The 27,680-nt window shown below is 32.5% G+C and overlaps 1 protein-coding gene and 1 long non-coding RNA gene across 3 annotated transcripts in view; one reads left to right on the forward strand and one right to left on the reverse strand.

Moving 5' to 3' along the window:
• Positions 1-3,057: 3,057 nt before the first annotated feature.
• Positions 3,058-4,739, reverse strand: LOC114324812 (uncharacterized). The gene is made up of 2 exons (XR_003651604.2): positions 4,398-4,739; positions 3,058-3,516 (listed from the first exon to the last, which is right to left on the reverse strand). It is a non-coding gene; the product is annotated as an uncharacterized LOC114324812 (long non-coding RNA).
• A 1,895-nt stretch (positions 4,740-6,634) lies between these two features.
• Positions 6,635-27,680, forward strand: part of LOC114325166 (6-phosphofructo-2-kinase/fructose-2,6-bisphosphatase) — a 103,638-nt gene continuing 82,592 nt past the window's right edge. The window contains exon 1 of one of the 2 annotated variants that reach the window (XM_028273151.2): positions 6,635-6,989. In XM_028273151.2, the coding sequence (XP_028128952.1) occupies positions 6,800-6,989 (190 nt within the window). In that variant the 5' untranslated portion in view covers positions 6,635-6,799. The remainder of the gene's footprint in view (positions 6,990-27,680) is intronic. The other variant, XM_028273146.2, reaches the window with a different exon arrangement.

Raw genomic sequence — 27,680 nt, forward strand, 5'->3', positions numbered from 1 at the left:
TTAGGTATGAAACACCCTAAAAAATATGAACTTTTGCATTTGATAATTCAGAGAAAGATCCAAGGTAAATGTGGTTCTGGTAGAATCTCACAATCATAGCTGAACAATCTAAGACCATAGTATGGAAAATCGACTCCATCATCATTAGTTAGAGCTGCTGTCAATAAAGCCACAATAGCGAATATGGTAGCCAATATGATATCCAACAATTGATAACAGTCATGGAACTAAAAAATGTATTATTTCAAAGTGTTTATGGGATAAAATTAGTAAGAGTGACATGATACCTAACAAAAATTTGATTCAGAAGATTTAACATAAAACTTGTAATTCTCTTATACTAAACTCACAATAAAGATGCACCAGAAATAAACAACCCAAGACATGTTGAATGATACAAATAGCACTCCCGAATCATGATTTACAATGTATAAACTTTGTAAATCATGATTTGTGAGTGCTCCTCATAACATTCATCATGTCTTGTGTTTGTTTCTTTCTAGTGCATCTTTATTGTGATTTTAGTATTATAATTATATACAGTGTGTCCACGGTTGGGGTGCCCAAGAGGAAAAACTTTTTTATTTTCAATTTTAGCGAAAAATGTCATTATTGATAAAAAGTTTTGCTTGTTCTAAAACCCCATAAAACGAAATAAAATTCAAGTTTTTTAAATCCTGCTTAATTTTGTAGCCAATTTTATGTAAATCCCTATTTTATGTAAATTTTTGCACTAAGTTTTAAATCTTAACAATAATCTAGTGTTGCCAAGCCACAATGTAGCTTAGTAACTATCAATTTCGATAAATAATTTGCGAATTGTCAATTTTTTTGACAATGTTAAGCTATCAATAAAGAATTTATCTTGTGATAAATTTCATTATTAAAATTGTTGTATTAATAATTATTTAATTAATAAATAATTGGATGATTCAAGGAGAACGACAAAGTCTGGCTTCGTAATCCAGAGAAGTGAAAGGGTTGTTCTCCCAAGTTATTATTGTTACAATTTCGAACTTAGTGCAAAAATTTAAAGGGATTTACATAAAATTGGCTATAAAAATAAGCAGGATTTGAAAAACTTGAATTTTAGTTCATTTTATGGGGTTTTAGAACAAGCAAAACTTTTTATCAAGAATGACATTTTTCGCTAAAATTGAAAATAAAAAAGTTTTTCCTCTTGGGCACCCCATCCGTAGACACACTGTATTACTATTTTTATAATAAAAAGATTATAATTTATAAAATGTGATGCTGTATATGATTTCAAATATTAATCTTTTCTATTACCATACAAAAAAAATATTGCCTTTACTCAAAAACATTTTATTTATCATAAAATTTTTAAAGATATATTTAAAAAGTTCATAAATATTAATATTAATTTATACAAAAACATTAAATATTTTAGTTTTACTGGTTTATGGCTGTAAGGTGTCTCTGAATATTTTTCACTCTTTTATAAGATGTTTCGAAAATTGAAATATCTCTGAAAGTTTTTAATATTTAAAATCAGTTTTCATAAATTTATCATCGGTTAATATTAGAGATCTTAAGTTCACAGTGGCACAAACAACTGAAAATATCTTCTGTAAGTGGAAGAAGACTAACATACATTTTACATACATTAATTGTTTTTATTTATTTGGTTGGATCTATCTATGTGTACTCAAGCTTTAGCTATCTTCATTGTAAGAATTTTAAGTTTAGCGTGATATTTGGTAGTGGTACTAAAAAAATCGGACATCATGAAAGACTTTGGATTGGAATCTTTGTAGTCTTTGCATATTTGTGTTACTGGCAGTTCCCCAGAATTAAATCCTGTACATCCAGACTTGTAGTAGTATTGCCTTATAGAGAAGAAGTTTGTTCTGGATACATTTTTTTGTAAAGCATACCCAGTTTTAGTTGTTCCCATAGAGAGTAGTCTTTATTTTCACTTTCAGAAAGATTTTTCAAAAAATGTTTTAATACTTACCAGTATCTTTGTTTCCGTTTAGTGCTAAAGGCTGTATGACACTATGCATTTTCTTGTATCATTTCTAATATCGTTTCTGATATGTCAAAAAAATGTATAGTGTCATACACAGATACAAGAAACGATATCAGAAACGATACAAGAATTTGTGTCAGGCACAGATTCTTGTACAATAACTGCGCCAATTTCTGCGCAAAGAGCAAAAACGTAAAACCTGCTGGTAAAACTTCTAAATGTCATAATGGCGGCTGAAAATGAGATCATATGATTTATGTCTTGATGAATTTATTTGTGTTTTGTAGGTATTATTTATAAATATTTTATTGATACTTAATATACCGTTTGGTATGGACTACTGTTCTACTAATAACCATATATTTAGAATAACTTTGGGTTTCATATTGCATAATTTTTTAATAGAGGAAAATACAATAGTTCCAATTTGGATCAAACTGAAGATAATTATAATGCAAATATTTTAGCACAAATATCAAAACAAAATAAAAAACACAAATAATCAACAGTCAACGTAAAAATTCTAGTTATTATAACATTAAAATATTTGTTTTTAAAAGTTTATAAATTTTATAAAATCCTTAAAATCAGCTGTAGACACAGTACTACCATAAGTACCATACCAATGTAACGTGACAGGGTGACAAACAAAATTTCGACCAGTCACGTGCAAGAAATGATACAAGAAAATGTATACAAGAAACGATATCAGAAACGATATTAGAAATGATACAAGAAAATGCATAGTGTCATACAGCCTTAAGATTGTTTTATTAGAAAGCTGTTACTTAATTTTTTTAGATACATTTGATTTCCCGAGCAAGGGTCATTCATCTTTATCAACTGCAACCCTAATTGAAAAGAGATTGTTGAGTTACTTTATATATTTTTTAGATACCTGCAATTTCCATCTACAAACTTTAATGGATTTCCAAATTATTAGAGTACCAACCAAAGTATGTAGGTACTATAAAAATTATGGGTTACTTTTTAATATTTTAGATTTATTTTGATATTTTTGTAATTAATTTTTGATTTTGTAATTCATTGTAAGATATACATGATTTGTGTTTATTGTATTTTATTTATTAATATTTTTATTTGAACACATATAAAATTGTACCACTATATATTATAAAAGTATGAAATAAATTGATTTGTATTTGACAATAAGTTTTTAATTCACTACACTAAGTTTGCAGCAATAACATTTCTTCGTATTCTCTATACACGTAACATACAACCATTATTTCGATTTTCCTCATCTGGAATCATTTTCGTTGGAACTTTATTATGTTCTTCACTTCTTCATTGTTTTAAAGAGGAAGATGTTCTTTCATAATCATATGAAATGTTTGAAATAAAAAAATATATTATAATGTTTGAAGTTTGTATTTCACTACACTAAGTATGCAGTAATAACATTTCTTCGTATTCTCTGTCCTTCTAACATACAACCATTATTTCGATTTATCTCATCTTGAAACATCATTGGAACTTCAAGATGTTCTTCACTTCACTATCTAAAAGAGGAAGACATTCAATCATAGTATCCAATGTAACACAGAAAATAAATATAATGTTTGCATTTTAGCAATTTTTGCACGATGTACCACGTAAAGTTGATACACAATTAAAAGTGACTGATAAAAAAGCATAAAATAAGTTTTGTTTCAACTTTATAACAGTAAGAAGTACATGATCAAGTGCGTTCATAACAAGTCTATCCCTTTCGAATCCCTATGCAGTAGCTATCTCGACACTTTTAACAATCACATTTAGAAGTTCAAAGGATTGTATTTCTACTGTACTTGATTCAGCATTGTTTTTAATTAGATCCAAACATACATTTATTTGTTTAGGTAAAAAATTTGTTTCATTCAAAGATGACACATTCACAAAATTATATTTATACATATGACTTTGAGTTTCACTTAAAACAGAATTTTTCTTGAGGATAATCTGGTTTTTACTAAAAATGTCAGAAGAATCCTTTTACAAGTTGAAACATTTGATTCTGAAAAGTCTTGGATAGTTTACTGGCTTTCAATTAAACAGGAATTCCATTTCCAATAACCTGGCTTTCTTTACATTCTCTAGTTTTTTGAGTTGTTGTATATTTTCATGTCTTTTGAGAGACCTTTTTAAAATAATTTTTTTAACTGTATTGGTACTTTTTTTATGACTTTAGCAAAGGAATTGCATTTGGCCTTAATCATGCATCTTTTGTTGGCAAATCTAATTAATAAAGAGGTAACATTATCATAAGCTTTGAAAACAGATCAAAAGTAACCTTAAAAGTACATGGCAGTTTATAAATGTCTATTGTATAATAATAATTAGCTTTCTTAAAATGAAGTGAACTCTTGTGATAGGATAAACATGTTTTAATTGTAATACTTACAGTTTTCCAGTCGTTTAATTGATCATTTTCATTTTATTCCCAAAATAAACAGTTACAACCACATAACCCCATTTGTAATAGGTGAACAAATTCGTTATTTATATGTTATTTATGCGACTTTTGCTGTTGAATCCAATTTTAGCACATTTAAAATATATTAAATATTGTTAGCAAATCGATTTTGTTCACTAATATCTTTAGAAAACGGCATTATAAGCAGAAAAAAACAAACTTTTCTATATGTAAACATTGTAAATGTCAGCACAATAGGTCCCGACGGCGGCCATGACACTTTGGCAGTTAGGAGGGGGTACGATTACGGTTTATCCCAATATTTAAGGTAAAAATATATAACACAGCTTTGACAAACTAATACTTTTTATAATTAATGTTTTTAATTTTAATTTTAAATTAATCACTTTGACATTTATGTCAAATTTCCAGTAATCGTTTACAGACTTGCCACTACTGGCGCTCGCGAATTTGTAAATATCCCTTCTACGTACGAGCTCACAGCGTATAGGGCTTTTCATCGATTGTCATTTGTTTCGAGCTTCTGTCAAATGTCGCATAATCCGTGTATAATATTAGTATACACGGATTATACAACATATGACAGAAGCTCGAAACAAATGACTGTGAATGAAAAGCCCTATACATAGATCTTTTCATCGATTGTCATTTGTTTCGAGCTTCTGTCATGTGTCACATAAAATTAATATATCTACGTTATGCGTCTTTGGTACATACCAATGATACAAACCAAAGACGTATGACGTAGATATATTAATATTATGTAACACATGACAGAAGCTCGAAACAAATGACTGTGAACGAAAAGCCCTATTGTAATAATTTGGCTTTTAAAGTGAGTGATTGAACAATGAAAATAGGGCTTTTCAACAAGTCTCATTTGCTTCGAGCCTCTGTCATATTTTATAATGTGTATAATTAATATACGACATATATGACAGAAGCTTGAAACAAATGCATGAGAATCGTTGAAAAGCCCTATTGAACAATGAAAATAGGAGACTTCAGTTTTAGGCTTAGAGGGAAAACGAGGAATACAAATTACTTCAGGACACAGTAGACTCATATTTGGATATTTAAGGTATTTAAAGAATGGCGGTACGGAGCCCAATTTGAAAAATATATTAATTTGTGGAAATTACTCTGTGATTAAATACAATATTAAAAAAACGAGCCAGTACCGCCATTAAGAAGAACAAAAAAATACACTTTCTTCAAATAAACTTTTTTATCCGATGCCTAGATTTTGCGTCATTTTGGAACTACTAAATTTTTTTATTTCATTAGTAGTTCCAAAATGACACAAAATCTAGGCATCGGGTAAAAAAGTTTATTTGAAGAAAGTGTATTTTTTTGTTCTTCTTAATGGCGGTACAGGCTCGTTTTTTAAATATTGTATTTAATTACAGAGTAATTTCCACATATAAATATATTTTTCAAATTGGGCTCTGTACCGCCATTCTTTATTATATTACGAATACGTGTGCCAAATACCTCGAAAAAATATTCAAAATTACAGCCGCAATCTTGGAACGCGTTTTCGCTACCTGTTGATCGCTACTGTTTCTTCTTAATCTTGAACAAGAAAAATAGTTTCCAAATTATTCCTGTGTTTCTATCGTATGTTGCACATAGGATAATATTCCCATATGAAATCCATTTCCTATGGACAAAAAACGGGGTTTAAAGCTCATTATTACGGTCTTAGTATAGTATGGTATAATAATAGGTAGGTATATACATTCCTACATCATTCGAGAGACACAAAAAAAGAATGAAAAAAAAAATAGTAGGATGGCTGGGAAATGAACTCGGATTGCCCGATCACAAGTTTAGCCTCTTATCAATAGTCGTATCAAACATTAATAGTAAAACTTTAAATAGGTAATCCCTTGTTTTTGTAAATCACGTACACAGTACACATATAAGATCGTTCTCCAAATCGCGAGAGAGTACCAACGTGACCTATAATCATAATTAACGCACCTAGCGAAAACAATAATTAAATAATTAACAAACTGTTTGGGATTTGAGACTATAATTCAAAAAAATCGTTGACTGCAATAAGTACATATTTATGGAATCGTCCTCGTATAAAAGAACTGCGAAGCTCCATTATCGCACACGGTGTAGTCGGGTGATCACATAACCCGTTCTGATTGGTCCTCGGCCATCCTTAGCCGTGTGTATTTCGCGGATGATCCGGTCTTTCAAAACAGTTGTTTCTTTAGCCGGTGTAAGAATAGTCAATTTTACGTCTGCACCGACAAGTACGAACGACCTACCGCGAAAAACTATCACTGACAACTATATCACATTTTTGTTTATATTTTATTTTCCATTGATTTCCTAGTTCAAGTTCAGCAGACATGAGCAGTGGACTCGACGTTCTTAGCGGCTCTTTAAGAGTACGAAATAATCGTATCGGATCGGCTTGTAAAAATTACAATTGTAAAATCAGTGAAGTAAAAGCATGTCCTAGTGTAATGTCCCCGGAAACCAAGAGGTTGCTGCCTCCTAACACAGAAACAGTTCAGACGAAGCCCTTCCCAATCAGAGGTAAGTTGATAATGATTTTTGTTTTGCTATCTATAAGTACATGCCAGCATTACCAGCCTATTGACTATTGCCTAGCTCTAAATGTTCCAGATTAGCCAGGGTCTGATATACCTTACATCTTACATTCACCATTCACCTTGTTTTAGGTTTTTACATATACATTAACTTACATTTTCATAAATATTATTATACAATATCTCACATAATACAGTTTATGTAGGTACTACATCTACATACTGAGATATTACGTATTTATCTAATGTTACAGTTAAAATTAACATGTTTTACCCTGTTTCGCTTTAATAGCTGTCTTATTTTTCAACAACCAAATATTTAGGAATTTTTATACATTTTTATAATTGATCTTTTCCACCTAGGTACATAGGCACATTAATATTATACATGATATACCGAAGCTAGGACAAATAATCCCGGACAAAAAATCCCCACAAATTATCCCCGGACAAAAAAGCCCCACAAAAAATCCCCACAAATAATCCTCACAAATAATCCCCGGACAAATAATCCCCGGACAAAAAATCCCCACAAAAAATCCCGGACAAAAAATTCCCACAAATTTTTTTGGACAAAATATCCCCACAAATAATCCCGGATAAAAAATCCCCAAGAAAATTTTTTGCTACCGAATAGTTCTCTAAAAGTTTTCCCGTGAATGCAATCGACGAAAATGTTTTTCAGCTCCAGTGCATGAGAGTTATAGCAATCGCCATGAAACCAGTTTTCGGCACGAAAATAATGATTAACGATTAAAATTAAGTACAAATTGTAATTTCGATTTCCAAATGTCGAATTCCAATTGTGAGTTTTTTCAAAAATCGTGGAAGATATGGAGAATAAACTAAGGCTTTGGGAATCATGTTGTACTTATTGTCTATTCGTGATGATAACTGCTGGTCCAGAAAACGATAATCTTGATTGTAATGCACAAAATTCTGTTCCTTTTTGTAAATTTAACGTCAAAAATATTTAGTCATCATCATCATCATCAATGGCGTTATAAATTTTCCACCTTTTTCTAGGCCGCCAGACTGCATCTTTCCACCTTTTTCTAGGCCGCCCTACAGACCTTCTCCCATCTGGCCTCTCCCCGAACAGCCATGTCTGGTTTGATTTACGGATAAATTTTTAAAGTTTTTTTATGGATGCACACAGATCCTCAATTACGTTTTCTGAAAACCTGATATCGAATAGTAATGCCCATAAATGTGTTTCCAAAACCAACAAAAGTCAAAATAAGCGAAAAGCTTTGTATAACTTTCATGGCGATGCGTGGAACGTATTTTTTACATTAGTATAATCAAGATTATTGTTTTCAGTATAGTTATCAGTTATTATCATGAATAGACAATGTTTTGAACAGAGTTACTCAAAGCAGAGTTATCAAAAGATTTAAGCCAATTACAACATGATTCCTACAGCCTTAGCTTATTTCCCATATCTTCCACCCTTCACGGGAAAACTTTTAGAGAACTATTCGACAGCAAACATTTCTTGGGGATTTTCTGTCCAGGATTTTTTGTGGGGATATTTTGTCCAAAAAAATTTGTGGAGATTTTTTGTCCGGGATTTTTTGTGGGGATTTTTTGTCCGGGGATTATTTGTCCGGGGATTATTTGTGGGGATTATTTGTGGGGATTTTTTGTGGGGATTTTTTGTCCGGGGATTTTTTGTCCGGGGATAATTTGTGGGGATTTTTTGTCCGGGATTATTTGTCCGGGGATTATTTGTCCGGACCCCTGATATACCTGCTTTTTGTTGTTAATTATTTTTCTGAGAATTAGTCGCACTGATGGTAAAATATTGCAAAACCTCTACAATTTAAAGAACCGCTTGTATTGACATGAAATTTGGCATAAATACACATAGCTAACAATTAACTATTATGATTGGGAACATAAGCCACAATTAGATTGAAAAAATAATTTTATTAACGTTTCGACTCCCTTATCGGATGTCGTTGTCAAAATACAAAATATTGCAGTAATATTTACAACGACATTCGATTTGGGCGTCGAAACGTTAATAAAATTATTTTTTCAATTTAATTGTGGCTTATTTCCCAATCAAAATAGTTAATTATAAAAATGCCACAAGGAAATATCTTCAGAACAATATAATATATGCAAAGCAATAAAGCACTAAAACCGGCCTTACCTCCGAAAAAAAAACGACAAGACTTAATAATTATTTTTGCATTCAATTCATGAATGTGCCAGGGGAAACTTTGTGACCCCTAGCCATGATATAATATTGAAAAACTGCATACAAAAAATGCATTCTTAAAGTGCATCTCAATATCTCAAACAGACAATAAAAAAAATTCAGAACTCATCAATTATCGGCGGAAATGAGTAATGTGTTCAATTTTGTTACTCCGGGGGGTTTTGGGGTCGCTGAAAAAAACGAATACGACGTCGAAAGTGATCTCCGGAGCACCTGGTGCCCAGGGTACCTACTGCTTACCTCATCTTATGGAGTTTTCGGCAAATTCGTTAAAAAATTAGTCAAAAATCATTAGTCACGAGATAAACAGTAGGTACCCTGGGCACCAGGTACTCCGGAGATCACTTACGATGTCATAGTCGTCGTTAACGGCCCCAAAAACGCCGAGTAATGATTTTTGACTAATTTTTTAATAAATTTTTTGCCGAAAACTCCACAAGACGAGGTAAACAGTAGGTACCCTATGGGCACCCGGTGCTCCGGAGATAACTTTCGACATAATATTCGTTTTCAGCGACCCCAAAAACCCCCCGAGTAAAAATATTGAACTCATTTCCGCCGATAATTGACGAGTTCTGAATTTTTTTTATTGTCTGTTTGAGATGCTCTTTAAGAATGCATTTTTTGTATGTAGTTTTTCAATATTATATCATGGCTCGGGGTCACAAAGTTTTCTGACGCATTCACGAATCGAATGCAAAAATAATTATTAAGATCCGTCTTGTCGTTTTTTTTTGGAGGTTCAGTGCTTTATTGCTTCTACTAAAAGCTAACAAGTAAAAGAATAAAAGTGATATTGTGCCGATGCAGTGGCGTAGCGTAGTGAGGGCGGCCCGCCCCGGGCGGCACTTTTTAGGGGGCGGCAAAATTTAACAGTAAATAATAAGAGTATTTGGTTAATATTTGAACCATTTTATATTTTTATCGCAACTACAAATTCGAACCGATTGAAAGGAGCAAGGAATTTTTCATTACTTTTATAATTTGTAATATGAACGATATTTTGTAGCGACTGGCAACAACGTCTATACTACCTTGTGGGAAACGTCTATACGATCCTGTACTTCGTGAACATCTTGTAAGATCTAAAATATGTGGCAAAATTTCAATCACTTATATGTCACCACAAATACAACACGAATTTATTGCCTTTTTTAGAAATAATTTTCGCTAAAATATCATCGGACAAATAATAAAGGCTAAGTATTATTCAATTACGTATATTCGACAGCACTTCAGATCTTTCTCATAAAGATCAAACAAGTCAGGTATTAAGATACGTAGTAATTGAAAATCAGGAAGTAAAAGTAATGGAATCTTCTACAGATTTCATTGAAACTAAAGACAAAACTGCTGAAGGAATTTCAAAGATGATTTTGAACAAGATTCAAGCTGACTGCCTAGATATACGCAACTGGAGAGGCCAATCATATGATAATGCTGCTGTTATGGGTGTCAATGATTCAGGAGTTCACCAAAGAATTCAAGAAATAAACCCTAAAGCTGAATTCGTACCTTGCTCAAATCATTCGTTAAACCTAGTTTGTTTACACGCTGCCTCAGTTGAGGTGGATTCAATAACTTTTTTCGGCACTTTAGAACGTTGCTTTTCTTTTTTTTCCATATCGACACATCGTTGGGAAGTTCTGATAGCAGCTACAGGCAAAAGCTTAAAAGGGTTCAAGACACGCGGTGGAGTGCAAGAAGCGATGCCGTAAATGTGACATGGCTTCATTACAAAGACATTCTTGTCACTTTGGAAAAACTGAGGTGAAAGCAGATGAAAAACTGAGGCAGGTGAAAGCTTAAACACTAGGACATACGCAGGTGCTTTACTAGTTTCGATGCAGTCATTTTCCTATATTTGTTTTTGGGCCTGTGCCAACCGGTGCTACATGAAGTGATGCACAAAATATTTACAAAGAGGACTTGACATAAGATTGTGCGCTCAGAAAGTAAATGCTGTGCAGATGATATTGACAAAGAAAAGAGAGACATGAGCTAATGGCGCCGTAGGTTATGCAAAAAATATGTGTGAAGAACTTGGAATTTCCATAAAACCTCGGAGGTGCATAACAAGAAGGCACATTTTTAATGACGGAACTAGAGATGCTAACTTTTCTTGTGAAAATGAATTGAGACGAAAGCGGTTTTCTTCGTTAGATAGAGTTATTGTAGAAATTCGTGAGTGTGTTCAACAGCTACAGAATTTAACGAATAAGTTTGCTTATCTAACGCCGGCTATATTATTAGATCCAGACAACACTGAATGTAATCTAGACTACGCATCTGATGGAATTGACGAGCAGGATTTCAAGCTGGAAAGACTTCGACTGCGGACTTTCGTTGCTGCTACAGGCAACGAAAATAAATTGATTAATGCAGACTCACTCGAATTATTTAAATTTATTGTTAAATCCAAGCTGGAATATACTCTACCCAATATTTTAATAATGTTCCGAATATTTTTCACATTTGCTTTAAGCAATGCCAGCTGTGAGAGAAGTTTTTTAAAATTGAATTTGATTAAAAATTATTTAAGATCGACAATGAGTACTCTAAGACTAACTAATTGGGCTATTTTGTCTATTGAGCAAGAAGTATGTGATGTGATAGACATTGACGGTGCAATAAAAGACTTTGTTCTTAAAAAAGTAAAAGTATAAATTTTTAATTGAAGACGGAAGTTTTGTTTTTAATTCTAACAAATACTCATATTGCTTTGCAATAAAAATATAACATTCTAGTAGCGTTCTAGTTCTAATTAAAAATTGATTTAATTTAGTCTTGTCGGTCGTACCTAAGTTATATGGTTAAAATAAAAGAATTTTTGTATTATAGTTCTTAGGCCCCCATATAAAATTATTATTTATGACCACACCGTTGAAACTTTTTGTGCTTGTTATTTGGGTGGAGTCGGACAAATTTGGAGCTTAGCGCAACATGGCAGTGGGGCGTTTGTCTGTCAAGCGGTCACGAAGTTGTCAATTTTATGCAAGAAAAAAATTTATAACCACATTGGTCATTTTGTTTTAATCAATGGTTTTTATCATATAAACAGCGAAAACAATTTTGTCGGACAAAAATATTGGGGCATATGACGCGTCGGACACGCTAAATATGTCAAATTTATGAAAATAATAAATTTATTACCACATGGATAATTTTAACGGTATATATCATAAAACCTTTTTACAATCATGTGGTAACCTTGTCGGACAATTTTCACGGGGCATATGCGCAGTCGGATGCGCCGAAGATGTCAATTTCCTGGAATTTTTTTTATTTATTACCACAGATGTCATTTTTATTTTGTACTGTTCTTTTACATGTGTAATGCATATTGGATGACTTGTCCGACAAAAATAATGGGGCGTTTACCGAGATACAGGGTGTCAAAGTTAAACTTTTTTTTTTATTTATTATTGAATATTTCCTGACAGGTATGAGATATCAATATGAAATTTGGTATGTGGGGGTTTTTTGGGTCGAGAAAACTAAATTCCCTACCAAAAATTATGCATTGCCCAGAGGGCGCCACATACGCCTTTCAGCACTCATTTATTACGTTCAATTTTTTTTATTCCTCACTCTGTATAATTTTGACATTAAAATTTTTATTCTCCTATTAGTTTTACTTAAAAAAGGTATACTTCTTTCATCTCCCTAAACTCAACCGTTTTCGAGATAAACGCATTTTAAATCTGCGATACACCATCATTTTTAGCATAATATCATATCATTGTAGTTAAACCCGAAAAATAACTTAACATAAAATTATCCAAAAATGTATCGCAAATTTCTTCAAATGGAATTTGCGATGCAATGACATAAATTTGAGAACTGGCACAATTATTATGGTATTAAGTTATTTTTCGGGTGTAACTACAATGATATTATGCTAAAAATGATGGTGTATCGCAGATTTAAAATGCGTTTATCTCGAAAACGGTTGAGTTTAGGTAGATGAAAAAGTATACCTTTTTTAAGTAAAACTAATAGGAGAATAAAAATTTTAATGTCAAAATTATACAGAGTGAGGGATAAAAAAATTGAACGTAATAAATGCGTGCTGAAAGGCGTATGTGGCGCCCTCTGGGCAATACATAATTTTTGGTAGGGAATTTAGTTTTCTCGACCCAAAAAACCCCCACATACCAAATTTCATGTTGTTATCCCGTACCTGTCAGGAAATATTCAATAATAAATAAAAAAAAAGTTTAACTTTGACATCCTGTATCTCGGTTATTATAAACTTTGTACCAAGGTAAGTTAGCTTAAATCGGTCTATTTTAACCTCAGGAACCTGAGGTTAAGTTATGGCCCATTCTTTACCAAACACCCTGTATATAAATTAAATGTATGAAGTTGAATGTATTGTTTCTCGATTCCACGTTAAGATAAATGGTCGCCTTTCTATGATTATCTCTCAAATGATCTAGTGTCCATTGAATGTACACTAGAGTTTTTTTTATTCGAAATAGAAAAAAAATTTATTTTAATGGCCGGTAAATGAACTAGGATTGCTCTATTAAATTTAGCGTCGCAAGCACTACAACTACATAAACCATTTCGGCGATAATGGTCAAATGGATTATACTTTTGGAACTAGATACCTTCTAATCGGTATAACCGATTTTGATCACTAAATATGAGAAGTAGTGTCGGATGCATCTAAGGTCAATTATGATAACTGAAGCTATTACAGGAATTATTGAGCTTGAAAAACCGTTTTTTCTCATAGGAAATAGATTTGATCACATTTATGAAGGTTATAACTTAAAAATTCGAATTTTTCCTGATATGAGGTATACACCGTTAGACGCGTCTAGAGTCCTCCTCAGTTATTGGCGCAATTCGTAGGTTGAAATTTTGAGTAATTATCCAAAAACCAAAATTTTCAAAGTTTAGTTTTTCAGTTTTTCAGCTGTACTGAGCCGTGTGTATCTCTGATCCTAACCACTTAGGCACTATTTGAAAGCTTAACTCAAAGCTATTAATTTGGTGTATTTGCGGTTTTCCTGTCTCTCCTTGAACCTAAGATATGTATGTACCCCCAAAAAATATGCCGTTTTGTACCTACCAAGTCCTATAGCTGGCTTAAGGGTGGTCGAAAGTCACAAGCTACACCGGTTCTGAATCGGCCCTGACCCCCTCTTAAAACATAGAAAAAAAAATTCAGATCGGTGTAACTTTTCCACAAACATACACACATACAAAACATTTTTCCCTTTTTAAATAGAAATTGAATAAAATTTCTGAGATCGGTAACTTTTGAATGGTATAACCAATTTTCAAAATTAAACATGCATTGGAAAGGTAATGATCAGTACTATAAGAAGCCGTAAAGGTCGGACTTAAATTTTCGAAATTTTTGGGAGTTTTGGGGACGAGAACGAAAAACAGACCCTAAATGGGAAGGGCCGTAAAATCCACACCCTTGGACCAAAATGGATGGTTGACATTTGGATGGGCGAGTCTTTCCCATACTTTAAGATTGGATTTGGCCCAATTTTTTTAATTCAGTCACATTTAGAAAATAGAAAATTTCTTGTACATATATATAGTGTCACAAGTTCGGGAACAGCCGTTCTCTGGGATATAAAGAAATAATAAGCATCAAGGAGGCCAAAGCGAACTATAAACAATATTTCTCGGTTAGCTCTACATAGATCAAACTGAAAATTTGTAGAAATACTCCTTATAATATAAGGGCGTAACGTAGAGAACTTTCCAAAATTTTCGAAAAATTTTCCGAAATGTTCCCTTTTGTCGAATTTTTTTTTACTTCGAAAAAAAACTACAGAACGATGTTTGTCATTGTTCGAAGAGTATGTGCACAAACTTTCAGATAACAATTTTTCCTAAATTTTCCCTATTGTTGGTAATTTTTTTTGGAAAATTTTGGGTACAACTCTACGTCATGCCCTTTTAAGTGTTGTACTTAGTGTGTGTACCAATTTTCAGCTAAATCGATTCAAAAGTAAGCGAGAAAAACTGTTTTAAAATATTATTTCACAACACCTCCTCGTCGATAGCCTAAAATAAGTTTTCTTTCGTTTGCCCCAACATTTTTGTCAGACCATTACATTTTTTTTTGTTTAAGAATATAATTACTTATAACCTACTAATTTTGTCGGAAAAATGGTTGTGAAGATAAGGGATGCAGGAACTCAGCATAGCTTAAAACTATAGTTTGCTAATAAAAATTAAATTTTTTGTCCGACCATCGATTTGCCCCAATATTTTTGTAGGACACTTTAAGATTTTTTGATTTAGAATATAACTACTTATAACCTCCTACTTTTGTTGGAAATTTTTTTTAATTCGAGAAAAAAAATTTACAGAACGATGTTTGTCATTGTTCAAGAAGTATGTACACAAATTTTCAGATCATAATTTTTCCAAAACTTTCCCCCTTGTCGAAAAATTTTTTTGGAAAATTTTGGATACAGCTCTACGTCATGCCCTTTTAAATGTTGTACTTAGAGTGTGTACAAATTTTCTACAAGTGTCAATTTCTACATCAGTCACATGTTCTACAATCAATTTCTACAAGTTTCTTAGAGTGTGTACAATATCTCTTCGTCGATAACCTAAAAGAATTAAGTTTTCTGTTCGTTTGCCCCAACATTTTCGTCAGACAATTACATTTTCGTTTAAGAATATAATTACTTGTAACTTACTACTTTTGTCCGAAAAATGGTTCTAAAGATAAGGGATGCATGAACCCAGCATAGTTTAAAAGTATAGTTTATTAATAAAAATTAAATTTTCTGTCCGACTTTCGATTTGCTCCAATATTTTTGTAGGACACTTAGATTTTTTGATATAGAATATAACTACATACTTATAACCTGATATTTGTGTTGGATTTTTTTTTTAAATTCGAGAAAAAAAAAATAAAAAAACGATGTTTGTCATTGTTCAAGGAGTATGTACACAAATTTTCCGATCACAATTTTTCTAAAATTTTCCCTATTGTCGGAAAATTTTTTAAGAAAATTTTGGGTACAGCTCTTCGTCATACCTTTTTAAATGTTTTACTTAGCGTGTGTACCTATTTTCAGCTAAATGGATTCAAAAATAACCGAGAAAAACTGTTTTAAATTTTTTTTTTGATAATACCTCCTCGTCGATAGCCTAAAAGAATTAAGTTTTCTGTTCGTTTGCCCCAACATTTTTGTCAGACAATTACATTTTTTGTTTAAGAATATAATTACTTGTAACTTACTACTTTTGTCGGAAAAATGGTTGTAAAGATTGGATGGATTAACGAACGGATGTAAGGATTGGATGGTTGTAAAGATGGATTAACGAACCCAGCATAGTTTCAAAGTATAGCATTATTAATAAAAATTAAATTTTTGGTCCGACTTTGGATTTGCCCCAATATTTTTGTCGGACACTTAGATTTTTTGATTTAGAATATAACTACTTATAACCTGATACTTTTGTCGGAAATGTTTTTTTTTTAAATTCGAGAAAAAAAAACTATAGAACGACGTTTGTCGTTGTTCAAGAAGTATGTACACAAATTATCAGATCACAATTTTTCTAACATTTTCCGTATTGTCGGAAAATTTTTTAAGAAAATTTTGGGTACAGCTCTTCGTCATACCCTTTTAAATGTTTTACTTAGTGTGTGTACCTATTTTCAGCTAAATAGATTCAAAAATAACCGAGAAAAACTGTTTTAAATTTTTTTTGATAATACCTCCTCGTCGATAGCCTAAAAGGATTAAGTTTTCTGTTCGTTTGCCCAACATTTTTGTCAGACAATTACATTTTTTGTTTAAGAATATAATTATTTGTAACTTACTACTTTTGACGGAAAAATGGTTGTAAAGATAAGGGATGCACGAACCCAGCATAGTGTCAAAGTATAGTTTATTAATAAAAATTAAATCTTTTGTCCGACTTTGGATTTGCCCCAATATTTTTGTCGGACACTTAGATTTTTTGATTTAGAGTATAACTACTTATAACCTGATACTTTTGTCGGAAATGTTTTTTTTAATTCGCAAAAAACTATAGAACCACGTTTGTCGTTGTTCAAGGAGTATGTACACAAATTATCAGATCAAAATTTTTCTAAAATTTTCCCTATTGTCGGAAAATTTTTTAAGAAAATTTTGGGTACAGCTCTTCGTCATACCTTTTTAAATGTTTTACTTAGCGTGTGTACCTATTTTCAGCTAAATGGATTCAAAAATAACCGAGAAAATATGTTTCAAATTTTTTTTTGATAATAACTCTTCGTCGATAGCCTAAAAGAATTAAGTTTTCTGTTCGTTTGCCCCAACATTTTTGTCAGACAATTACATTTTTTGTTTAAGAATATAATTACTTGTAACTTACTACTTTTGTCAGAAAAATGGTTGTAAAGATAAGGGATGTACGAACCCAGCATAGTGTAAAAGTATAGTTTACCAATAAAAATTAAATTTTTTGTCCGACTGTCGATTTGCCCCAATATTTTTGTCCGACACTTTGATTTTTTGATTAAGAATATAATTACTTATAACCTACTAATTTTGTCGGAAAAATGGTAATAAATAAAATAATTTCAGGAAATTAACATCTTCGGCGCATCCGACTGCTCATATGCCCCGTGAAAATTGTCCGACAAGGTTACCACATTATTGGAAAAAGGTTTTATGGTAGATTCAGTTAAAATTATCCAAGTGGTAATAAATTTATTTTTTTCATAAATTTGACATATTTAGCGTGTCCGACGCGTCATATGCCCCAATATTTTTGTCCGACAAAATTGTTTTCGCTGTTTATATGATAAAAACCATTGATTAAAACAAAATGACCAATGTGGTTATAAATTTTTTTCTTGCATAAAATTGACAACTTCGTGACCGCTTGACAGACAAACGCCCCACTACCATAATGCGCCAAGCTCCAAATTTGTCCGGCTCCACCCAAATAACAAGTACAAAAAGTTTCAACGGTGTGGTCATAAATAAAAAATTTTATATGTGGGCCGAAGGCCTATTAATAAACGTGATTGTAAAACTTAGATAAACTTTTTTATTCAAAATCTAACCTGTATAATGCAAAATTATTATGACTGTTCTCGCCGAAAAGTTCTCTATAATTAATGTATGTAATGTACAGTATACATTAAATTAAAATACCTAAACAAGAGGGCGGCAAAATTGTCTTCCGCCCCGGGCAGCCGACACTCACGCTACGCCACTGTGCCGATGTGGGTTTTTACCCAGGGGGTGAGTTTCACACCTTCTCGAGGGTGAAAAATATACGTCCAAAATAAGTCCGGAGATGGATAAACTGCCTAACTCTAAGCAACTTTTGTTCTATAGAGTTTTTTCACCAAGTCAATACTTTTCGAGTTATTTGCGAGTAAGTATGTTCATTCTTTAACAAAATAACCACGTTTTTAGACGGTTTTTCGCAAATAACTCAAAAAGTAAGTAGGTAATACCTACCTACCTATGTATTTTGCCAAAAAAAAAAAATCTTACCAAAAATATAGTCTGCAAAAGAGAAAAAAAATGGTGTGTGTATTTTAGGTCTCTACACCTAGTAGAAGTAGAATTATAGCTAATGAATAATAGTGTCATATTCTTCAAATTCCAAATGGAATATTTTAACGTAAAATAACCAAAAAATGAAGCAATTTTTGGGGAAAACTCATTACAACTTTTTTAAAATGTTTAAAAGAAGCTTTATTTTTGTTATATAAAAAAATTTCTAGCATCAAAAGTAAACAAGTTACGCTCAAAATAAGGTTGGTCGCCCCCTAATTAGCATTTCAAATGAACTTAACCGTTACCACTTCACAAGTGGCTTTACTGGTGTATGTATTTTTTATAAAATATGATCTGTCATCGGTTCAAAGTCCTTATTTTTGAAAGGGCTGTAGTTGATAGGGCCAGAACGAGCCACCAATCACGAGTGTATGCAAATTTAGAAACAGCAAATCTTAATCAATCGTGGTCTTACAGAAAATCAAAAAAATACAAGATATTCAGAAAAGCAAAGCACATTATCTTTACCGTTTGAGATTTTTGGGACCTGTAATAATTTTTAAGTTACTTACTTTGAAAAAGGCATTTTTTCAAAATTAAAAATTTTATTTGACAACCAAATTTTTTCAAACAATGCACGAAAAACCGATAAAACAGCAAAACACAACCTAAGTAAATCAACTTGTGAAACAGTAACGATTAATTTCATTTAAGTTGCTAATTAGGGGTGATTTCCAGATTTTTTTGTACAAAAATAGGGATCATGTTTATTTTGAGAGTAACTTGCTTAGTTTTGATGCAAGAATTTTTTTTATAAAAACAGAAATAAAGCTTTTTTAAACACTTTAAAAAAGTTGTAATGAGTTTTCTCCAAAAAATACTTCATTTTTTGGGTATTTCACGTTGAAATATTCTATTTGGAATTTGGGGAATATGAACCTATTTTTCTTTAGATATACCTCTGCTTCTACTAGGTCTCGAGACTTCATACATACACCATTTTCTTCACTTTTTTAGAGAGGCTATATTTTTTGTAAGAATGTTTTTTCGATAAAATAGTTACTTTTTGAGTTATCTGCGAAAAATCGTCTAAAAACGTGATTTTTGTTGAAAAATGAAGATATTCACTCGCAAATAACTCAAAAAGTATTGACTTAATGAAACAACTCTATAGAATAAAAGTTGCTTAGAATTAGTCAGTTTAGCGAATTCCGGACTTATTTGAACGTATGTTTTTCACCCCCGAGAAGAGGTGAAAGTCACTTCCAGGGCAAAAGCAAACATCGGCACAATATCATTTTTTTCTTTGTCATGTTAGCTATTTCATGTCAATTCAAACGGTTCTTTAAAATATACAGCAAAAACCGTCAAAGAATGTACTATTATTTCTCTGGACTAATAAGAGTTTTTTGCAATTGCCTCGGCCAATTGTTTATGTATTTTAATTTGGAAACTTGTTTCCCTATTGACTGGCGTATATGCCTGACCATGGCAAATATGTTTTTAAATGTGCATGGATGTCTGAATCCACCACAGGCAAGGTCGTGTAATGTCTTTAAAATAAAAGAATGTGAAGTGAAGCAGAAGACGGTGTTACGAGCTGCTGGTCACGTTACAAGTTACAACCAACGGCTTTACACAACATAATGACATCAAGAAGAAGTTATGAGTTATTTACATGGAAGTGAAAACGAGAACAAACTCTAGGAACTGGTAGATAAAGCTATGAAAATCGGAGAAATATTAAAGCTACTTTCAAATCTAATTAAAAAATACTTGTAAATTACAAAAAATATACCTACTTATAAACCCATTTAAAATTAATGACAAAATTGATGCTTCGGTACATTAGGGCGATGTAAAATACACTACTCCAAGAAATTAACGCACCACCTTAAAAATGGGTCATGTTATTTACGGTCTAAATTAACAAAATGTATATAAAACCAAAAAATCAATAAACGCACTGGGGTCGTTTTGGGACCCCGCTTGGTAAACAACGTCGCAAAAAAAGTTTGGTGCTCTGAGGGTTAATCGTGTTTTTAATTATTCAGTAGTAATCATCTCATAATGACCTTATACAGCAATTTTATAATTTTGCTAAAGTGTCGTAATCATAATGAATATTTCCAATTATGGAAAAGTTCTATTTGTTTTCTTTATCTCTTTGTAATTTTTAATTTCATGCTTTACTTCAGACGAAAGTTCAGTACTGACGTATCCACGTAATTAGCATGTCACCAGATCGGAAATAATCAACAAAGGTTTTCTTTAATTAATCGTCGTTTTATAATAGTAAATAGAGTTTTCCTAGGAGTAATGACTGTCGTTTATATATATATCGTCCAACTACTGTGCGCAAATTAATTGCGACGTTGATTTTCCAAATGTAGTATGGGAGCTTGATCTTCAAATTACAAATACGAATAAACAAAGACATTAAGATTTTCAAGTTTTCGTACCTGTTCAGTTTGGTTTAATTTTAGCGTTCCTCCCATCGTCCGACGTTATTTCTTCATCTGTCTAATCTTTAACCTATCATGCTATACATTTCACATATATGTGCACTTATCTATTTTTCATACCTTGAACTAGAACTGCAATTTACAGTCACTTTGTTGTATTGATTCTATATTACAGTGAGTTATATTAAGAAGGCCCTATACTATCTATAGTACTATAACACTTCCCGATGAGAAACTACAACGCTAGGCAGAATTTATAGACGAACTGTTCGATGATGAAAGAGGATCCCTGGAAAACATAAAACTTACTTCAGAAGAAATAAAAACAATGAAGGACGGAAAAACCCCTGGACCTGACATGTCTCCTGTCAAATCAATAAAAATTGTAGATGAGTAGCACATTGATGTTCTAGTGATACTCTTGAACCAAATTTATAAATCAGGCGTATTACCCAAAGAATGGTTAACGTCGATCTTTGTTTGTCTCCCCAAAAAGAAAAACGCAGGAGAATGCGCCGATTATCGCACCATTAGCTTGATGTCCCATGTGCTGAAGTTGCTACTGAAAGTCATCCATAGCCGAATATATCATAAACTGGACGTAGACATTAATGATACACAATTTGGGTTTCGCAGAGACCTAGGAACGTGTGAAGCTTTTTTCTCACTTAATATCCTAATACAAATGTGCCTAGACTTCAATCAAGATATTTATATAAACCAATGTCGAACGAATAGACCAATATGCATATCTTGGAACAATGATCAACTCCACAAATGATTACTTCCAGGAGATTAAAATTAGAATAGAAAAGGCTAGAGCGAATTTTAACAAAATGAGAAAAGTGCTCTGCACAAGAGATCTAAAGTTAGAGCTAAGAGTTAGGTTGGCTAGATCCTACGTTTTCTCGACTTTGTTTTACGGAATGGAAGCTTGGACCTTGAATGCGGCATCAATGAAAAAACTGGAATCATTCGAGTTGTGAGTGTATAGAAGAATTCTGAAAATATCAGGGACAGAACACGTCACAAACAAAGAGGTTCTGAGAAGATCTTATAAAGAAATGGAAGTCTTGAATACAATCTAAACCAGAAAATTGGAATATCTCGGACATATTACACGTGGAGAGAGATACAACTTGCTCTAATTGATTGTGTAGGGAAAGATTCAAGGAAAAAGAAGCCTAGGGAGACGCAGAATATCGTGGCTGCGCAACCTGAGAGAATGGTACGGATGTACAACAAATGTACTTTTCAGAGCATCCGTCTCCAAAATCCGAATAGCTATGATGATTGCCGACCGAAGGAGAGGAATACGATCTATATTCCGGTTTTCTAGCCTCTCAAGGGATTTCTGTAGGAATTACGGAGGAATTTCTGTAGGAGTGACTTTATTTTTCTTTACATGCCATATCAGAATTATCCGACGTTGGCTATCACCATTGCAAAGGCTTCTCGATATGGAATAATTGTCCTGCATTTGATATCTGAGGTCTGAGTCCATTCACGAATGTTTTTTAACCAAGAAACTCTTTCTACACTTTTACGGACCTCTATTTTACCGTTGAGGATTAGTTGTAGTAGCTATTCTATATCGATTTCTCTTCACTATATGTCCCAGATACGACCTCTCTAGTTCTCTATCTTTGTTGAGTTCTACTCTACTTAGTACTTCCAGAGAACAATAACCACAGTAGGTTATTGTTCTCTGGTACTTCCTCAGTAGCTTTTCTTGCTGTCCAAATTATTTTTAGCATCCGTCTATGAATCCACATTTCCAATGCTTCAATTATTCTGTTCATGGTCGATACTTGTATTTCTCTTTCCTCTAGTTCTTTTTCAATTCACTCCCTCCAGCTTCTTCTCGACCTTCCTCTTTTTTCCCTTGTGGTGTTAACGCCAAAATCTGATTAGGGATCCTGTCATCTGGCATTCTCTGTACATGGCCGTTGTTTTGTTTTTATATCATCAATTATTGTATGTGTGACTCCAATCATTTCTCGTATTCTCTCATTTGGTATCCGATCTCTCCTTGATTTGCCAGCTGCTCTTCTCCAGAAGTCCATTTGTGTTACTATGTAGTAACATTTTCTCTGTTCTTTGTTTCAGTGACCAAACTTCACTGCCATATGTGATTACACTTTTAAGTATGGTATTGTATATAAGCTGTTTGTTCGCTTTAGATATTGTTTGGTCCCACATAATGCCGTCCATCATGGATATCGTTTTTCTACCGTGTATGTTTCTGTCTTTTATAGCAGCATCTTGAGTGTTCCATCTTGAGTTATCTTCATGCCCAGGTGCTTGTATTCATCACAGTGCTTAATTTCTACCCCATTGTTTAATGTAATGGACTTCTTTGTCCCTCCAAAACACATGGCTTCAGTTTTCTTGATGTTGACCTCGGGACCCCATTTGTTATATTCTTCTATTAGCTTCCGCGTCATTTAATTCAAGTCGTTATGATTCTGAGCAATCAGAATTTGGTCATCAGCGAAACATATAGCGTATAGTGTTGTCTCGTCATTGAGAGGGATTCCCATGCCATTACTTTTCTTTTCCACAGCTTGAGTGCTTGTTCCAGATAAATTTTGAAAAGGGTAGGCGAAATATAGCAACTCTGATTCAATACTCTCATGACCTTAAATCCCTCAGACATCCTTGATCCAGTTTTAATTTTTGCAGTCGTTCCATTATACAGACTTTAGACTGCTTTGATGAGACTATGTTTAATGTTGCTGTAGGTTTGACCATAGTTTGCTAAGGGGCACACTGTCATATGCTTTTTGTAAGTCTACGTATACCAGGTGAACTTCTTTATTAGCGGCTTTTTTTTTCTTAATAACTTGCGTAATAGAGTACAGGTAGTCTACTGTGGCCCAGCTCTAAAGCCAGCTTGCTCCTCTGCTTCGTTATTTCTATAATCATTTTCTGTTTTGTTCTTAATAAGTTTCCCATACATCTTACTTATTGTGCTGTTTACCGCAATTCCTCTGTAATTTTCACACTGACCCTTGCTGCCCTTTTTGTGGATAGTTGATATGATAGATAATTTCCATTCTTTTGGTAAGTCGGCACTATTTACCCTGTCTTGAAAGAATACAACACTAGCACTATAACACTAACTAAGAAATTACTAACAGAACAAAGACCAGAATTTACTAACATGGGAGACAACAAGATAGCTATTAGGTATACATATAAACATCACCATTACAAAGAAGTAAGTAAGAGATGGAAGAAATAAACAAATCCCTGAAAAATTGAAAATCCCTTGGTACTGGTGACTTCCCTGCAGAATTAGTGAAAGCCGGTACAGGTACAGAGAAATTTAAGGAACAGCTAAGAAAACTCTTTTAAGTTGGAACTAATAGTGATAAATACGAAAGATATCAAGGAGTTTGAAAATAATTTAAGACATGTTTTTTTTTTTCGAACAGGAATTTTGTTCAAATGTTGTGGGATGTCAAACGAACGCATGCTATAATTTATTTAATTTGTTTTTCCAAAATATATTTTTGTATTGATTTCTGTATTTGGCTTCCGGACTAATGTTACGTTTTATTGATAGTGTGAAGGTCAATATCAATATCAAGAAGCTGTTTGGTTGGCGTTCGCGTTTCACAATCTCATGAATTACCGCGCGAACTAAACCAGATTCATGCTGTTTTCTCTGATTCTTTAATAGGCCTGGATCCCGCGTACCAAAAAAAGTTTATTAATAGCAATCTGAAAATTTATTCATACCCAAGTAGCACAATAAAAACATTTTAGTTTTATTTTAGGTTTATAAAGGTTTTATTGTGGTAAATAAGAAGACAATGGTTTTAAAGTTACCTTGTAGATATACTGCCAGAACTATAAAACTGTTAAGCATTTGTCACTAGTTTTAAAGTATCTAATAAGAGTATCAAATAAGACTAATTAATCTTAATAGATAATTTGTCTTATTGTAGTTTTAAAATGGTTTATTCTCAGATCACTTTAAAACTAATCAGTTTTATAAAGAACTTCCGGACTCTTTGGTTTTATTAGATTCTTGTTTGTTACCTTTTAGTTTTAAAGCAATTTTAAAGATTCTCCTAATATGACTAATAAAACCTATTATTAAAACTACTTGATCTCAAGACTATTATGTCAGTAAAACATATGCCTTAAAACTATTTTTGTAGTTGTCTTTAAAGTTGCTTTCTTAAAAGCAATTAGTAGGCTATATTAAAACCAAACGCTCTTAACTGAATCAATTTGTTTATCGTACTAAACTATGCTTCTTATTAGAAACACTAAAACTAAACCCATCCCCTCTTCTTTTATGTCCAAAATGGTCGGCCATTTGTTTTAGAGCGAAACAGTGGTGTAGTGTGTTGTAAAAAGTGGAATTACAGTTAGGTGGAAGAAATATGTCGCAAGTACTTAAAATATAAACGAACTGGTCATTTTAAAAGAAAAATACAACACACACAGCACTACGACGCGCGACTCCTCGATTTTAGGTTAGATTCACATTAAAACCGAGTGTCATTATTGACAGTAACATTAAAACTAAACGGTTTTAATTCCAAGGCAACCTTGCTTTTATGTAGGATATATGCTCTTGGCAAGGTATAAAATAAAACCATTTGATCTTATCAATTCTCTGTCGATAGACCAAATAGTTTTATTTGGATTTCGGCCATATTGCTTTCTGGAGATGCTGGAAGCCATGATAGATTACAATATAAGGCTTATATAAAAATTATAAATAAGCGACTTAAAGACATAAATTCGATTTATTTTAACATTTAAACATTAAAATTGTAGATAAAATTAATTTTCTTTCAAATTAATATTTTTCGGATTTAAATTTTTTTATTATTTTTATTCTTTAATCGCCAAATGTTAGAAATTTTAGGGCGCGTGAGTTATTTAGACCTCTTTTTGTTAACATTATCAATAAAGTTGGGTGCGCAAGTGTTTTTCTACTTTGACAGTCCGAAATAACCAAGTACTTTTTATTATTTTATGATTACAAATGCGTATGTACCTATCATAACACATGTAAAAATTTGTTGGCCTATATGGAGTATATGGGTTTAAAGAATCATTTATATGGTAAATCGTCTTTAAAAGTCTCCATTTACGAAACTTTTTTAAGTTTGCTATAAAACTGTCTGCACTAAAAGTGTCTTTTAACATGGTTTTAAAAGCACCTTCACAGCAGCTTTAAAACCAGTTACTTAAGAAAACAAAGTTTTAAGAAGGTTTTCATTTTTGGTTTTATTGACCTCTTTCAGAGTGGGCCCTTCAGAGTGCTGAAAGCGGTTTTATTGCAACCTTAAGGTTTACTTAAAAACCAAATGGTTTTAATTTTAGTTTTATTCTACAGTTTTAAAGCATCCTTAAAAGACTTAATAAATCAGTTCAGTGCTTCTTGGGTAGCTTAACGGTGTCGAGTCGGGCAAACTTTGATTTATGGGAACACTGGAACAGGGGTAGTTTTAATTATGGAACGTGATTTTAATTATTGTGGAACGTGTCATTCTTCTGACAAGTTTATGATTGTGAAAACTATGGGCCATTCCATGAACATACGCCTGTTTTGGATTACTTCGACACAACGAATATTTTACTGTGCAAAATAAGAAGAACGAAAGTAAATTGCAAATTACATTGTTGTTTATTGGAATAATTATTAGCGCCATTTACTTTCGTACTTCTTTTGTTGCACAGTAAAATATTCGTTGTCAAAGTAATCCAAAACAGGCGTATGTTCGTGGAATGGGCCATAGCTGGTTGTTTTTAAGTTTATTCAATAGCAAACTTTATATAATATATGAAAAAATGTTTGTCCGCCAAATATGTTGGGCATTTTAATAAGTCCGACACGTAGAACATGTTAAATGACAAGAATTATATTGGTTGTAAAAAGTTCTGCCCAACAAAATACCATGGGATGTTTTCATAGTCTGACGTTCGAAACCTGTAACCTGTTCCACAATTAAATCTTCCCCTATTCCAGTGTTCCCGTACATCAAAGTTTGTCCGACTAGACACCGTTAAGCCATTAACAAATTTTCAGCTTGATATTAATAAACTTTTTTTGTACGCGTGATCCAGGCCTATAATTTAATACAAAGAAACAGGTAATAATTACCGCGTAGAAAAAACTCATTTCCAGGAAAACAAAAAACCTATTTCTATACTCGTATCCCTTTCGAAACAAATGAAAACGTACAATTAATTTCTCAATTTCAACCCTATTTTATAACAAATACTTGTGTGTAGTGACTTTCATAAAAAAACTTTATTTTTTTTTTCATCAATTGAAAATTTGCACAATTCTTTGCAATAAAATCCCACATACACTACTCCAAAGAAATGAACGCACCACCTTAAAATGGGTCATTTTTGATGTCTCGAATTTCCTAAACCTGTTGTCCGATTTAAGTGATTTTTTAAATCTGGTATAGCCATATTCTTTAACAACATCGCTGTAATAT

The sequence above is a fragment of the Diabrotica virgifera genome, chromosome 4 (assembly GCF_917563875.1).
Source record: "Diabrotica virgifera virgifera chromosome 4, PGI_DIABVI_V3a".
NCBI classification, from domain to species: Eukaryota; Metazoa; Arthropoda; class Insecta; order Coleoptera; family Chrysomelidae; genus Diabrotica; species Diabrotica virgifera.